Source organism: Tympanuchus pallidicinctus, unplaced genomic scaffold (genome assembly GCF_026119805.1).
Source record: "Tympanuchus pallidicinctus isolate F22 unplaced genomic scaffold, pur_lepc_1.0 scaffold5, whole genome shotgun sequence".
Classification (NCBI taxonomy): domain Eukaryota; kingdom Metazoa; phylum Chordata; class Aves; order Galliformes; family Phasianidae; genus Tympanuchus; species Tympanuchus pallidicinctus.
The window spans coordinates 63,049,531-63,065,929 of record NW_026294769.1 but is presented as its reverse complement, the minus strand read 5'-3'; the positions used below and the strand labels follow the sequence as shown (position 1 = coordinate 63,065,929).

General features: G+C 42.6%; 1 protein-coding gene across 1 annotated transcript; it reads right to left on the bottom strand.

Annotated features, from left to right (window-relative positions):
- Positions 1-2,375: 2,375 nt before the first annotated feature.
- On the bottom strand, positions 2,376-7,721 carry CCN3 (cellular communication network factor 3). Its single transcript, XM_052703647.1, has 5 exons — positions 7,618-7,721; positions 7,303-7,531; positions 6,983-7,234; positions 4,827-5,035; positions 2,376-3,549 (listed from the first exon to the last, which is right to left on the bottom strand). The coding sequence occupies exons 1-5, from the start codon at positions 7,690-7,692 to the stop codon at positions 3,253-3,255; spliced, it is 1,062 nt and encodes a 353-aa protein (XP_052559607.1). The 5' UTR covers positions 7,693-7,721; the 3' UTR covers positions 2,376-3,252.
- Positions 7,722-16,399: the final 8,678 nt, after the last annotated feature.

Here is a 16,399-nt window from a genome sequence, read left to right as displayed (position 1 = left end):
ACAGAAAAGAAATGATGGGACTTGAATTCTGAATGGTAGATTTACAGCAAAATGTATGGCTGTATTTAAGCAGAACAGAAATAAATTCTTAAGAGGAGTGTGGGAAATAAATAGTAATATGTCTCTGTTCCATTGACAAAACGCAAAAAACTTGTTAGTAAACTCTTCTTTAGATTTGCAATTAGTAAAAACTCTTGTCATGAGGCTAAGACAAAGCAATCAATTGCATTTCCAAGATTAATCAAGAAATACGTGCTTTGAAATGTTGTTTGCGTATCAGATACATAGAATATGTTCTATCTCAGTAGGAGATTCAAAGGGAATCAAACTAAATCAAATTGAAAATTAGTAATTTGATCTCCTTTTACAAAAAGGTCAACAATGTAGTGGATGAAAGGATGGTGGTGGATGTAATCTTTCTGGATTTTATTAAGGCCTTTGATGCTGTCCATTACAGAATCCTTCTGGACAAATTTTCTGGCAGTGAGTTTAACAGGTCTATGCTAAACTCTGTATTGAACTGGCTCAACAGTAGAGCTCAAAGTGTCATAGTGAATGGGACACCATCTGTCTGGTGGACAGTTACTACTGATATTCCCCAAGGTTCAGTTAAAGGGCCAGTTCTGCTCAGCTTTTTTATTGATGATCTGAATGCAGGAGCTGAATGCATCCTTTACTCAGTGCTCTATTCAGCACTGAGGTGGTGCTGAGGTGGTGTTCAGATACATGGTGTCCAGTTCTGGGCTCCCCAGTTCAAGACAGACATGCTGGATAGAGTCCAATAAAAGGCCACTGGGGTGATTAACAGATTGGATTACCTCTCCTTTGACAAGAGGTTGAGAGAGCTTGGACTCTTTGGTGAAGAGAAGGCTCAGGAGAGATTTTTATCTAAGTCAGACCAAACCTCAGAGAAGCATATAGAGATGTAGAGTGAAAGTAATATTTATTCCTCTCTCCTAGATTCTAAACTGCTCCTTAGATACCTACAGAGATCTCCAGCACTCAACATATCCTACCACATGAGGTTTCTGGGGTGCAAAACCAGGAAGAACTTCACAAATTCTTCACAACAGGAATCAGTGCAAGAGCAGAGAACATGCGGTGTCATGCTCCAACTGAGGGACAGGACTAGACTTGTTCCATTTTTTTCTACAGGAAAAACCAGACAGGGATGTTTTGGCAATAGCAGTGGGTGCAGATGCATTCATCATTGGTGCGGTTATTGAGGAAACCATGCAAGAGTCCAGGTGAGGATGAAAGACTTAAAAGAGCAACAGAGCTGTTTCCTACCACATACTTTTGTGGTATAGTTCATGATTGTGGCATAAATACTGCTACCTCTTACACTCATACTAAATTATGTCTAAGCAGCTGTAAATCTGCACAATTGCACTTAGGACTTGTTTGCACACTGCTATTAAAACACGTGATTTAACATATGTGATAACATAAGTAACATACATGATCAGAGGGCTGGAGCACCTCTCCTATGAGGAAAGGTTGAAGTAACAGGGATTGCTTAGCTTGAAAAAGAGAAGGCTCTGGGGAGACCTCATTGTGGCCTTCCAGTACTTGAAGGGAGCACATTAACAGGAGGGGGAATGGCTGTTTACATGAGTTGATAGTGACAGGACAAGGGGGAATGGTTTTCAACAGAGACAGGAGAGGTTCAGGTTGGATATTAGGAGGAAGTTTTTCACACAGAGGGTGGTGACGCACTGGAACAGGTTGCCCAAGGAGGTTGTGGATGCCCCATCCCTGGAGGCATTCAAGGCCAGGCTGGATGTGGCTCTGAGCAGCCTGGTCTGCTGGTTGATGACCCTTCACATAGCAGGGGGGTTGAAACTAGGTGATCATTGCGGCCCTTTTCAACTCAGGCCATTCTGTGATTCTGTATGTGAAACTGCCACCCTCAGGCTCTATATTCTTTAGGTATACTGCTATGAGATACATATCATAATCAAGGTCATGGGCCAATCTGTGAGGCAGAAATGCTGCAGTATGAAGTTAAATACTTTGTTTAGCACTTTACAACCAAATTCCAGGTCACACAGTTTTTCTTTTCCACCTTCCATGGCACTGCATCACAATATTTATTTACATCACTATGTCTCCCAGGCTAACATACTCCAATAAAAACCCCACCTCTAATGTGTTCCTCACAAGTTGTTTACCCTTTCTTGAACCAAGATATCACATACCTCTTAGGGCACAGATTAGGAAGAGGCACACTAAGAACATTGTGAGATCGAGTGTTTTGATTTTAGGAACCAGCAGGCTCTTTATCCTCCCATTAGTTTCAGCCATTATAATTTACTGATTTTTAGGGGAAAAAAAAAACAACAAAACAACAAAAATTAAACTTTAGGAAAAAATACTTTTTGATCACATAAAGTTTATTTACCTAATAAAGTTATATTACAATATATACAGTTTCTATTTACATAAACTTCTTTCTAGTAAGTGAAGCACCATCTGATACAGTTAGTATTTTAAAGGAATTTACAGAAATTTTATTTTTGCATACAACTACTTGTATCTACAGACAGACACTGGTTAGAACCTACCTCTCCTAAGACACTTACTTCAGCGGATTTTGGATTAGGCTGCTAATAAAGTTACAAAAGAGAAATTTGTTATCAGCTATCAATCTCCTATGCTTCAAGATACGAGATCTTAGCTATGTCATTTCTGAGGCTATGTGCAAACTAATCTCTCAGAGGAAGTCAAGAGGTACAGACAGAAGATACCTTATTAGCCACAAGAATTCAGCACTCTGATCAGTAACATTTTCAGTTATCAGTAAGAATTTAACTAGAACAGAGAAAAGAAGGCTGTGTAAGTGTTTGTACACATTATGCAAAGTGAAGAGCCTGTAAGCTTTTGTGACATATTATCATGCATTCCCCAAAGAATCCATTATTAAAAAGCCCAGTCTTACACCTACTGAAAATCACGGCATGGTCCCCTAACCTCAGAGAGAAAGACGAGCTGCTGACTTGGTAATCGTTATGCCACTGTCAAGAAAAAAAAGAAGGCTCTGTCCAAGGTACGAAATTTACTTCAAGTGAAGAAAGGACATTTGGAGGGATGAAACGTCATGAGGTATTTAGAAAACTACAGGAAAAAAAAGGCACTTGGACTGTTTAGAAAAACTCTCAGATATTTTACATATGCAATTATTACATTCACCTGATTGTGGGTCAAGTTTTGTACAAACTACATACCTTTTGGCCACCTAAACTATACATTTCAAATTTTTGCTTCACTAGACATGGGATCTAGTGGCTGGAAGAAAGCATTGTTATTCTGAGGACAGTTACCATGACAGACACAGGTATTGATCAACATCATTGGCTTCTTTAGGAGTTTGCCCTGAGGACAGCGGAACTCAACTTGGATCGTTTTGGTGTTGTGTGGGGTACAGCATCGCCCATCATTGCAGAGGCCACAGTAACGAGGTTTGTAAGTCTGCACACTGGTGCAGTTCTTGTATTCAAAATGAACAGCCTTCATGGACTTCTTTGTTCGGATACATTTTTTCCCTTTCTAAGAGAAAAAGAAAAGATATTAGAGATATCACTGTATAAAAAAGAAAGCAACTGAGAACTGACATGCAAGGATATAGGTCTACTTGGAAAGCTTCCATTTGTTGTCTTTGCTAGCTCTACCTCAGTAATACTTTGCAGCTATTTCACTAGTTTCTTACCCATCCTCACTCCTTGACACCAGTATGTTATTAGGATGGAAATAAATGTCAGTTAAAGCTTTCTTTCTTTGTCTGAGACAAGATAAGCTGACGTTCATTATGAAACTCTACTCTAATGGAAAACTTCTCGGGCAACTGTAGCTCCATGAGAGAGAAACAGGAAGACAAACAGCAAGTTACAGAACTAAATTCAGGAAAAGAAGGCTAAAACAAAACCCAGAAGCCCAATCCTTGTGACCCAAGGCAGAACCAGTTTTCTCCATGTTACTCTTAACAGATGCTTGTCTAACCTGTCCTAGGAAGCCTTCACTGGACAATCCTAATGGTTCACTATGCTTACTGCTTGGAAGGTTTTCATACTTTTGATTTTCACGTAGTCTAAATTCATGTCTCATCATATCTCCCACAAATTCAGGCTGTAATATCTCAGCACAGTTATGAAAACTTGCATCATTTCTCTTGCTTGCAGTTAAAGTGCAGTTTAATCAAATTTTCTTTAGAACAGATTTTCTAGACCTCTGACCATTCCTGTTAGTTTCCCCAATCTTTTCCAAATGTTTCACATCCTTCTCAAAACACGGCATTCAAAACTGCATAGAGAATTCAGCAAAGATCTCAGCAATGCTTTCCAACACAAGAACATTACAAAACAAATGGCCCTCTTCCCTACCTACATTATTCCCACTGGCAGCAAAACTTGTAAAATGTCTAGAAGCAGCTGAAATAGTCAGCTCTCTTCGAAACATATTTATTGCTGTTTCATTGTCAGTGTTGGGTTTGCTTTTGGCAAAACATCAAAAGGATTAAGATTTAGTTTACCCAAGTAGATTCACACATTTCTCTGCACTTCTACAAAGTTCATCAGACTAGAAATATGATGTATCCATTCTGCATATGCAATATGTTCGATCTCTCTGGGATACCTCAAACGATGTGCAGCATAAAGCTATTGAGCATACATGACAAATCTAATGCTTTGGAAAAACAAAGGGTTTGCTTCATGTATGATAAAATATGTATGTATATACACTTCTATCTAGAGCATTCTAGACTGAAATACTGCAGCCTTGGAATTACAGCTGAAGAGATGCTGCTCCTGCCACTGCTCAGAGCATACCTTATCAGATGGCTCTTCATTTTCACAAGGTCTCATCATGCAAAGTCTTGTCTGCTTCACCATCTCACACTGCTGATTTCTGTTGGTAACACGGGTAGAAAAGCCCATTCCACAACTTTTGGAACAAGCACTCCATTCTGTTGTCTGTTCAATACAATTGGCACTTGAATCAGACACGTCTATCCCAAGTGTGGCCTCCTGTCTGTATGCTAGAAACAAAATGCCATACAACTTTGTTATTAAGAAAAACTCAAGACAGCAGAGTATCTAATTGATCTGTACCGCATCTGGGATGAAACATGAAACAAATACAGCTGAAAAACCCATAATTCAAGAATTTTAACATCTGCTCGTTCAGCTGTTCTGGATGGCTACTTCCTACATCTAAAGGTCAACATAAAGGTGCAACAACTATTTAGTCTTCATTCTTTCCAAAGGAATACATCACAAATTCATTCTTAAGTTGTCACAAAAATATTTATATCAGGTATGATTTAAGAGAGGTCATATATTTTATCTAAACTAATAAACAGCGGGGAAGTAAAGTGTTTAACTCCCACAGTCATAAAGTCACCCAACTTCGTCAGTTATTGACAGATTATGGTGGGAAGGAAGCAGGGAGGAGAGGAGAAAGGGAGGGTGGGAGGGAAATTCCTGGGTGCTCAAAGCTATTGCCAACTCTGATCACTGTTCTGCCCTCATGGATGTGTTCAGCTCCATTCTGCAAACATTGCTAACTGTGGTTGGTTCAGTGGTTATCACAGCAGTAAAGAGAATGAGGAAACATGACTAGGCTAGTCACATGAATATTCCTGTGTCATTCCCAAAGCTTCAGCTGTTAAGCTTCTCTAGAAATGTATTTTCACCTTTTGCAAGGTAAAACTCCAGAAAGGTGGCCTTCTACAATGAATGGCCATCAACAGAAAGAATCCACATAATCAATCTCTAGGTATTTTAAAGACCTAGGATCAGACCCAGTGCCTGATGTAGTGGTTGGCAACCCTGCAGCAGAGGGTGTTAGAACTAGATGATCTCTAGGGTTCCTTCCAATCCAAGCCATTCTATGATTTGCCTGTCACTGTCAAAAAAATAAAAATCGAAGAAAATGAAAGACAGTAGAAAGATGGCAAGCTTTTCATTTATATCTGATGTGCCTTACATCTGACTCTTCATAGCACTCTGAAGTTACTATTAGAGCTTTTCTTCCTGAATCCTTCCTTAATATTTTCTCAAATGGATTAGCTGAGTTTCAGCATAAGTAACTGCTTAAGAGCACAAAGAGCAGTGACTGGAAGAGAATGCAGTGCCCTCAAATCTCAGTAAAAGTAGCTCATGAAAATTCATGTTGAACTGATAGACTGCTTTTGAAGAGAAGGAGGCGTAATCCAGTAAGAAAATAAGAAAAAATACTATGTAGCTTAATTGATTTAAGTTATAAAAGCATTTGATGAGTTCTGTGTTTTGGAATGGAAATTTTTTCCAGATCCACTCATTATATTTGTAACTACTGCTTCTCTGAGTACTTCAGAAAGCTTTTAATGCCAACAATAATGATGAGAGCTCTAGCACAGACAGACAGGAATTTGCTGGCATTTTAGCTGCCATGCTGACTACTTGTAATAGCCAGGGAATTTGGGGGAGGAAAAAGTGTTTTACAGACTAAGCTGTAAGAATGGTATTATGATGTAAGAGCAAATAGCAAGACTACAGTTTTGATTCTTTTGATTTGACAATAAAGTTTGGAAGATTATGACCTTGTTCTACACACAGAACTAACCTGCACCAGATAAACAGCAATTCCAGAACTGGAAAGTAACTCAGGCTAACTACTCCCCTGTCACTGATGCAAGGTATGGCTGCACCAGGCTCTGAGCAACCTGATCCAGCTGCAGGTGTCCCAGTTCACTGCAGGGGAGTTTAAAGGTCCCATCCAACTTGTTCATCCTCCAAGTATCTTTTCTTTTACCTGTCAACCTCTGCCTTTCTTCACAACCAGTGGCGTACTTACTGGTCACTCTAGATGAGAAATAAGAAAAACAAAACGACAACAAAAGAAAACAGCACAAAGCAGCTGCATCTTAGACTTTGCAAGCCCCGGGACATTTCCATCACATCATCCTCTCCTCCTCACAGCTGTAATAGTTTTAGCTCCTCACCAGCCATAGCAAAGCCTCCCAGGAGCACTTCATCCCTGGGGTCGCAGACCCACTTCTCGCAGCACTCTCCGGGGACTTCGATCTTCCGCGGGAAGGGACAGTCGGGGCCGGGGAGCAGCAGGCCCAGGTTGCAGCGGGGCAGGCACCCGATCTGCCCGTCCCGGCAGGTGCACTGGTACTTGCAGCTGGGCTGGAACGTCTCCCCGTTGCGGTAAATCATCCCATCGAACACGCAGTTGTCTCCTTCCAGCACTGGTGAGGAAAGCGAGTGCATTTCAGCGGGGGAGGTCAGCCCGCCCCGCCCGTCCCGCCGCACCTACCCATGCAGATGCCGGTGCCGCCGCCGTCCTCGGGGCCGCGGTCGCAGTAGAGGCCGCCGCTCTCGTCGCAAGGCAGCAGAGGGGAGCAGCTCTCGCCGCGCTGCCGGGCGCACACGAGGCAGCAGCCGCAGCCGTCCAACACGGCGGGCACTCCGGGGGCGCAGCGCGGCGGCTCCGCGGGGCAGCGCCCGCCGCAGGGCCGGGAGCACGCCGCCTCCCGTCCGCTCACCTGCGGGGACAGAGCGGCCCCGAGGGCCTCGGGTCACGGCGCCCGCCCGCCCGACGGCGCCCGCCCCCCGCGCCCCCCGCACTTGCCTCGCACGGCCGGAGGAGGAGCAGCAGCAGCAGCAGCAGCAGGACGGGCGGGCCCTGCCGGCCGCCCGTCTCCATGGTCCCGGCCGCCTACCTGCCGCGTCGCTCGGCTCTGCCGGGAAAGCCATTGCGGCCGCTTATATAGAGGCCGGCAGGGACCCCCCCCCCCCCCCCCCCCCACTCTCCCCCTCTCTTCACACGCCCCGCCGCCGGCAGCGCGTGACGGAGGCGGGGAGCTGGAGCTGGGCAGGGCGCTGCGCTCCGCTCCTCCATCTGCTCCGCCACCTGCACGGCGGTGCCGAGCCCTGCCCGCGTCCCGGCGTTGCGGCCGGAGCTGAAGCCCTGCTGATCTGCTCCGCAGGGCCGGCGCCGTAGAATCGTACGATCACAGGATCGTTAAGATTGGAAAGACCACGAAGATCATCTGGTCACACCGTCAGCCCATCCCTACCATGCCCACTAAACCATGTCCCTTAGTGCCACATCTAGATGTCTCCTGAACACCTCCGGGGATGATGGTTCCCTCTCCCTGGGCAGACTGTGTCAGTACCTCACCACTTTTTTGGAGAAGAAATTGATCCTGATATCCAAATTGAAACTTAAGGCCATTCCCTCTCATCCTATCACTGATGCTTGGGAGCAGAGGCCGACCCCCACCTCACTGCAGCCTCCTTTCAGGGATTTGTAAAATGCAGTAAGGCTATCCCTGAGCCTTCTCCAGACTGAACAATCCCAGCTCCCTCAGCTGCTCCCCATAAAACGTGCTCCAGACCCCTCACCAGTTAGCTGCTCTTCTCTGAACACACTCCAGGGCCTTGATGTCTTGTAGTGAGGGGCCCAACACCAAACACAGCATTCAAGGTGTGGCCTCTCCAGACCTGAGTACAGAGGGATCACTTCCCTGCTTCTGCTGGCAACGCTATTTCTGATACAAGCCAGGATGCTATTTGGCCTTCTTGGTCACCTGGGCACACCGCTGGCTCACGTTCAGCTGGCTATCAGCTATCACCCTCAGATCCTTTTCCTTCCTTCTCTCAGGACATAGACCCACAGTCCAGGGCCCACTTGCTTCGCCACATTGAGTGGGGGGACCTGCATGGCTGGACCAAGGCCACCAATGTGCCTTACAAAGGGACAGCATTACAGGGTGACACCTCTCATCAATAAACTTCACTGAGCACAGCCCAGTGAAGAAGGACTTGGAGGTCCTAGAGGATGAAAAACTAGACACAAGCCAGCAGTCTGCACTTACAGCCCAGACGACCAACAGCATCCTGAGCTGCATCAGAAGAGGAACAGCAGCAGGGAGAAGGAGGTCATAGTCCTCATCTACTCTGCCCTCATGAGGTCCCATGTGGAGTGTTACATTCAGGCCTGGGGCCCCATGCACAGAAACTCTTTGCAAAGCTGTTGGAGAGGGTCCAAAGGAGGGCCATTAATTTGATCGGAGGGCTGGACCACCTCTACTATGAAGAAAGGCTGAAGAAGTGAGGCTTATTTACCTCGGAGAGGGGAAGGCTCTGCAGAGTCCTCACAATGACCTTCCAGTACTTGAAAGGAGATTATAAACAGGAGAGGGACTTACTTTTACATGGTCTGATAGTGATAGGACAAATGAGAATGACTTTAAACTAAAAGAATGGAAATTCAGGTTTGATTTTAGGAAAAAAATCTTTACTCCAAGAATGGTGAGGCACAAGCTGTCCAGAGAAGCTGTGGGTGCCTCATCCCTGGAAGTGTTCAATGCCAGGCTGTGTGAGGCCCTGAGCAGCTCGATATGGTGGGTGGCAGCTCTGCCCACTGCAGAGGTGTTGGAAATCAATGTTCTTTAATGTTTCTTCCAACACATGCCATTCTATGATTCTATGGGAAACTATATCTGTTAATGTGCCTTATCTGTCAGGAATTGTCTTCTGCCCATGGTAGCCCTGGGTCTTTCTAGGATACAGATAATCTCTATCCCCCTGCTTGTCTAAGGCAGATCATAGCAACAGATTCTGTCGCGGCTTGTTAAAAGAAAATATTTGAAAAACAAACAAGTTGTGGGCAGATCAGTGAAAACAGGATGCCTTTTCAGCTTAAGACATAACACAAGTGGTACACATGAACTTACAAGGCTGATGTAGCTCTAAGCCAAAGCAATACTCAGTGCAAAACCAGCAATCGTCAGACGCAAGTTTTACTTTGGACAAGAATTACCATTCCTTCCCTAATGCTACGTGGCAACAGCTGGGTTTCTGGTGCAGCCTGTTGTCCCCACGAACAGCAAACTTCACCGGCACAGAGACAAGTCACACGTTGACCATTCATGTTCTTATTCCTAAACAGCAGAGCCAGCCAGGGGGAACAGAGAACTGCTCAGTGCTTATTTACAGCATGGCATTATTTCAGGTATCCAGAGCTGCACAGGTCATTTCAACTTACTTTTCTCTTTTTTTCCCTTGCATTTTGCCTACCACCTCTGATTTAGCCAGTTAGTGTAAAGCCACTTTTTACAGTGCCTTGCTTGTGAACAGAATCACCGATGCTCTTGGCCAAGTATTAATTTTTGCTAAAAAGAAGCATTGCTACTCCTGTAGTTTTCCCAGAAGCAGGGCTGTAAGCCAGAGGGACACATACAAGATCTGTTTTTGCCTGTTTGTCTGATGAGGTTTTCAGTGCCAGTAATCATCCACAGCCACTGAAAGTTACCTTCCCTTTAAATGAGATTACTTCACTCCTGAAAGGTTTCACCGTGTACAACTTTAGAGATAGTTAAAAAAAACAACAAGAGAGAGAACATTTACTGGCATACTTAATTCGGAAAAATTAACAGCTTTATGTACATCTAATAAATTTATTAGGGTCCCGTGCTCTTATAAAATACCAGTTATAAAAGTAGGATGATGCTGCAGTTTAGTGCAGTGGGTCCTAAAACTTTTTTTCCAGACGTTTCTACCCCTCCAAAGCATGCTTAATTTGGAGTCTGGTGAAGTTACCTGTTCTAAGATGCTTCTTCATCTTTCTAACGTGATTCCTTTTGTCTGTACTTGCTTTACAACTTTGTTGAGAATGACATAACATGCTTATCATATGAAAGTACTCTTCATTAATGTTCTTCAGAGAGTAAAATAACGTTGAGGTGGATGGGTATGTTGCTGGCTCAGCTGACAATGCATAGCCCTTCCTTGTGCTTTAAAGCTGGTAGGTATGAATGAATGAATGGTCTCGTTTCTTTGGGTTTGCTTTTTTGTATTTAAGTGGGGTAATATTTGGTTTGCCGCCCTGGCTATGGTTAATGCAAAGAGTAATTCCTCCTAATATGTAAAGAAATCAACCTCTGCTGCTCACTTTGCAGGAAGATATGACTAATGAGCAGCATGAGAAGTGCAAGTTCAGGAGCAGAGTCCAGCAATAGAGTTCCAACTCTAAGAATAAACTTCATGGCTTTTCCATGCCAAGGTCACAGGCAAGGAGAGTCTTGCATGGTACCTAGTCGGAGGAAAACAGGTTGGTAATCTGCAGTTTCTAACTATTAGGGATATAGTATGCACTGGTATGTAAATCACTAAGGGGCTGTGCAGAACAAATGCAGAAGTGTTTTCTAATCTTAACTCTAGAATTCATCTTCTATTGCAATAAATGCTTAAGCAAGCAAGATAATGGGTCTTTTGTTGTACTTTAAACACTGTCAAGACACAACATGCTTTTCATGTCTTTTCTTTTGGAAGGAGTACAGCTTTCTGGTTTTGCACAGAGAATGTATGCTCAAATTCAGCTGCAGCTACGATCTCCCACACTGGCCAATATCAGCCTTTGCAGGCAAAGATTTCTCACTCTGAATTTCCATGTCTGTCTTGTGCTAAATTTCTGGCATGGTTCTCTGGACATGACATTTCACTTAGATCTTTACCTCCATAGAGCTAGTAATGTTAAATATGTTGCTTTTACCCAAAACCATTTACTTCTTCAACACCCAATGGTTTGTAGATATTTTACCACCAAAACAACCACAAGACTGGAAGCAGAGGTGACAAATAATACTGGCTTAACTCTTAGAGAATTTCTAATTACTGATCCTATTCCTATCCAGAAGTGTTTAAGCATGTAGCAAGCCTTACAAACATTCAAGAAATCATGGCAACGTCCCTCTTTTCAAAGAAAGCCACCTGTCCAGCTTTCTGACTTCACAAAAACCAGTTGCACAAAATTTTTACATTTACAATACAATTTTTTACATTTACAAATGCTATATTTTTCGTGAAAATATAATGATTTTGGATTTTAGCAAGTTTTTCTCCATTTGGATGACAGCTTCAAATTCCTAACGTGCTTTGGGCTATGAATGTTCAGTGACCTAAATATGGAGCAAAATATATGTATATAAACACCACAGTAAATTCATATGTCAGTGTTATCAGTTTTCCATTCACAATGCACTTGACACACTAATAGCAAACCAGCAGGCTTGGTTACAAACTTGCTTAGGTATTAATTGTGTTGCTCACATGGGTGAGTGGGTACCAAAACCCCCTCAAATCAGTTGTCCCTTACAGCTACTACTTTGAGGTGTGTGCCACAGTCATAGTGTTTCAGGAAAAATCTGTCCAAGTGGAATCTCCTACATTTGTCTGTTTAAATGGCTAATCTACATGGCTAGTGTGGAGTTTGGTAGACTCTGACTTTATGAGAGTTTATTTAGCCTGCTGCCTCCTTGATTAACATACACACTGCATGAAGAGCTATCCAAACTCAAATATTTAACTGCACTTTTGGGTTTATGTTCAATGTTTGGAGCTTTAATATTGATGGATGCTGTGACTGCGAAGGTGGTACTTGCGCTGCAAATACTAGATGCTGGTGCTGGTATTTCTGATGTCAGTCTTAATGACTTATCCTATTTCTTATCAAACTATTGAGAAAACCAAGAAGATTTCTTCCTATGAAGAACAACACAGTTTCCTAAGCAATCCCTTCAACATTTTATAAAGACTCAGTATTTCCTATTCACAGTAGGATTCCTGTTACCTTTAAGCAAAGGAGCTGTGTTCACAAAAGAGATGAACGTATTTATATATTGATACATATGTAACCTTTTGAATAGAATCTAATGGGTAACGCCAATACCCAGAAGATATGCAGAATGGAAAGATTCTGAGAAGATTCTGTTATTGTACAATAACAAAAAAGCCCCGACAGTCTGGTCAGCATGAAAATCATCAAAGGAGCAATAGTAGTTCACCAAGAGTAAGAGAATCAATTTCTAAAGACATCTGGTCATGCTGGAACAGATCTGCAAATCCTGTTGCAGGGCTGCTCTGAAAGTAGTATCTCCTATTTGATTATCTTGGCCACGATGACAGAGGCATATGTCGGTGGTGTGCAGTAGACGTTGTGCCTTTGCACCAGTATTCCATTGCACTTTATTGCTGTCTGACAAATGGCAGCAGAGGGGCAGTCTGACAAAAAGTTATCTGACATGGAAAGGTGTATGAAGCAAACGCGTGTCACTGAATTCCTCCATACAGATAAAATGGCCCCCACTGATATTCATTGACATTTGCTGAATATTTATAGAGACCAAACAGTGGATGTGAGCACAGTGAGGGGTGGGTGGTGCACTTCAGCAGTGGTGACAGTGATGTGAAAGACAATCCACGTTCCAGACAGCCATGCAGACTTTGATGAGCGTAACACGTAGGTTTTTGTTCATTAGTGGCAAAAAAAGAAAAGTGTAGGTAATGGTGATGACTGTGGTGAAATATAGTGATTCTGTAGCCAAAAACTTGCTATATCAAATAGTGTAATTGTGCTCCTTGTATCTATTACAGATTCAATGGAAATAAATAGGATGAATTACTTTCAGAGCAAGCTATGTATCATGAAATGGATGATGAAAATATGGCAGGCCAGTGGAGGTCAATACGATCCTTTATGCTCTTGCTGAGTAAACCAGGCTAGTAAATCTTCCTCACTAGAACATTGAGTGCACTGATGACCTTTCTCTCCAGAAGAGAGAAGTTTCAGCTGAATGATGGATACTCCAAAAAAACAACTGGTTTGCTCAATGTTTAATGCTGTTTGCTGTTTCATTCCTTTAAGTAGGGTGTAAGAAGTAATTATTTTTCTAATGACAAAATGTTCAAAATGAATCCCTAACCATGGTTGTGTTTTGCAGTTGAAATTAAGTATGAAAATGAAATTATCCTTCCTACTCCTTTCTACTACAGAAGCGTTTGTCTACTTTTCATTTAGCACAGTGTTTCTTGTGTGGTATTTCACAATTCCATTTAGCCTATGAAACAATATGATCTGTTTTGCAATACCTATGAATTGTGTGACTGTCATTTGGATTCTTTTTTTTTTTTTTTTTGAGATATGCCTGCTTTTTTGAAAAATAACCAACAAACCAACAGTTTTGGCGAATTAGAAATTTGGAAAAAAATATATTGGAATATCTTTATTTTAGAGATTCATCTTTTGGATTTTTATATTTTTAGATATAACTGAATACAACTTTGGAATGAAATAATATTTCATACAAAATTGAAACATAATTTAGAAAACATCAGAATGAATTATGTGGGGATGTGGAGTTGCATCATTGCTTTGGACTCAGACAATTTTATGTACTCAAAAGAAATTCACAGAATGTTCCAGTTTAATCCAGCCTCCAAATTCCACCAAAAAAGATCCCTTGATTTCTTTCCATCAGACCTATTTTAGCTGTAGGACACTCTGGGAATTCTTACAGCACCAGTCACCAGGTGAAATTGCCACGTGCTGTGGTTATTTTGGAAAACGAGGAACAACAGAATCATAGAATCACCAAGATTGGAAAAGACCTCCAAGATCATCCAGTCCAACTGCCCACCTACCACCAATATCCTACCTACCACAAATATTTCCCCACTAAACCATGTCCCTTAGTACAACAATAGGTGCTGGGTATGCTAGTTCATGGGTGTTGTGCACTGAGCAGTAAATCATAGAATCATAGAATGCTTGGGGTTGGAAGGGGCACTTAAGATCATTTAGATCCAACCCCCCTGCTATAGGCAGGGACACCTCCCTCTAGGCCAGGTTGCTCACAGCCCCATTCAGCCTGGCCTTGAATGCTTCCAGGGAAGGGGCATCACAGCCTCACTGGGGAACCTGTTCCAGTGTCTCACCACTATCACAGTAAAGAATTTCTTCCTAATATCTAGTCTAAATCTACCATCTTCCAGTTTAAAGCCATTTCCCCCCATCCTGTCACTACATGCCCTTATAAAAAGTCCCTCCCCAGCTTTTCTGCAGGTCCCTTTCAGATACTGAAAGGCTGCTATAAGATTCCCCTGAAGCCTTCACTTCTCCAGGCTGAAGAGTCCTACCCAGCTCTCTTATTTTGTCCCTGTAGGGGAGGTGCTCCAGCCCTCTGATCATCTTCGTGGCCCTCCTCTGGACCTTATTCAACTCCATGTCCTTCTTGTGTTGGGGCCCCAGAACTGGATGCAGTACTCCAGGTAAGGTCTCACAAGAGCAGAGCAGAGGGGCTGAATCACCTCCCTTGACCTGCTGGTCATACTCCTCTTGATGCAACCCAGGACATGGTTGGCCTTTTCATCTGCAATTGCACATTGCCAGCTCATCTAGGAATCTTAGGTCCTTAAGAAAACTTTTTTTTTCTCACAGTTTCTAATTTTGACAAAGCTATAATCCTTATATTCAGAAGGCTGCAAGCAACATTCTGTAGTGCTAATTTCTGCTGTGCTTGGAAGAAAGGGAATGAGACTTGTGCAAGAAGTGGGTCATTAATGCTTACTCTCAAAAGAAATGAGATAGTATTTTCTTATTTCATTTGATTTAAAACTTGACTAACCCTATTTATATAATTGTATATTGTATCTGAAATAACCAGACTGATATTAGAAAGTGGCTAAGTTTGGTTCGTTTTACTGCATAAGATGATAATGGATAAAATGGAAGGGGAAATCCTCCTTTAATTATTCACCAAGTGAGATTTGTTTTGGTGCATGTGGCCAATGAAATCTTGAGGAACCTATAACCTAACTGATTTCAAGAGCTACAGAAGGGGCATATGAACAGATCATTTGGAACGTACAGGTTTTTGGCTCTTTCTGGACAAAACAGCTCATAGATGGTTGTCTTAGAGTATTTTTCAGAATAAGAATATACACGTGAGCAAGATCTGCAAGAACAGGTTGGCATTTTGAAGAACCTAATGGTGATTAAAGTGATGTTCTGCCATCAGAAAGTTAGATCAGTTGAGTGGGGTTTCCCCATCTTTCTTTCCTCTCCAAAGAACAGCCATTCCTTGAGCATGTCTGACAGAAAGGGGTATGGCTAATTGATTCAGCTAGCTGCCAAGTGAGGTTTGTTGCAGTTTTTGACACTGCCAAGTGAGGTTTGTTGCAAACTGCATGATTTAGGGCTGCCCTTTATGCCTGTTTCCCATATCTGTGTTGGTGTCTGCCAAGAGCTGAATAATCTGGCCATAAGTAACAAAAACATATTTTATAGATCTCATTTCATGTTGCAATATGCTTTTGTCATATTCTTTTGTGACCTTTACTGAAAAATAAAAAACTGGGGAGAACAACTGGAACTTACAATGTGCCCTGGGAAGGAGCAGTTCCAGAGTTTTTGAATTGGGTGAGATCTGAATTAAATGCTTCAAAACTACTGAGAGTGCAAGCCAGTGAAAACAAATGAAAGGCAGTTAAATTGGACTCTCCTAGATTGAGCACTCCCTGTGATCTTTGTTGCTTTGTGCCACAGATGTCAAGGCAGTCTCAGAAGTAAT

Coding starts and splice junctions, on each gene's coding strand:
- CCN3 (XM_052703647.1), bottom strand. CDS start 7,692: ATGGAGACGGGCGGCCGGCAGGGCCCGCCCGTCCTGCTGCTGCTGCTG. Junction 7,532..7,617: donor TCCTCCTCCGGCCGTGCGAG/GCAAGTGCGGGG, acceptor CTGTCCCCGCAG/GTGAGCGGACGGGAGGCGGC. Junction 7,235..7,302: donor CGGCACCGGCATCTGCATGG/GTAGGTGCGGCG, acceptor TTTCCTCACCAG/TGCTGGAAGGAGACAACTGC.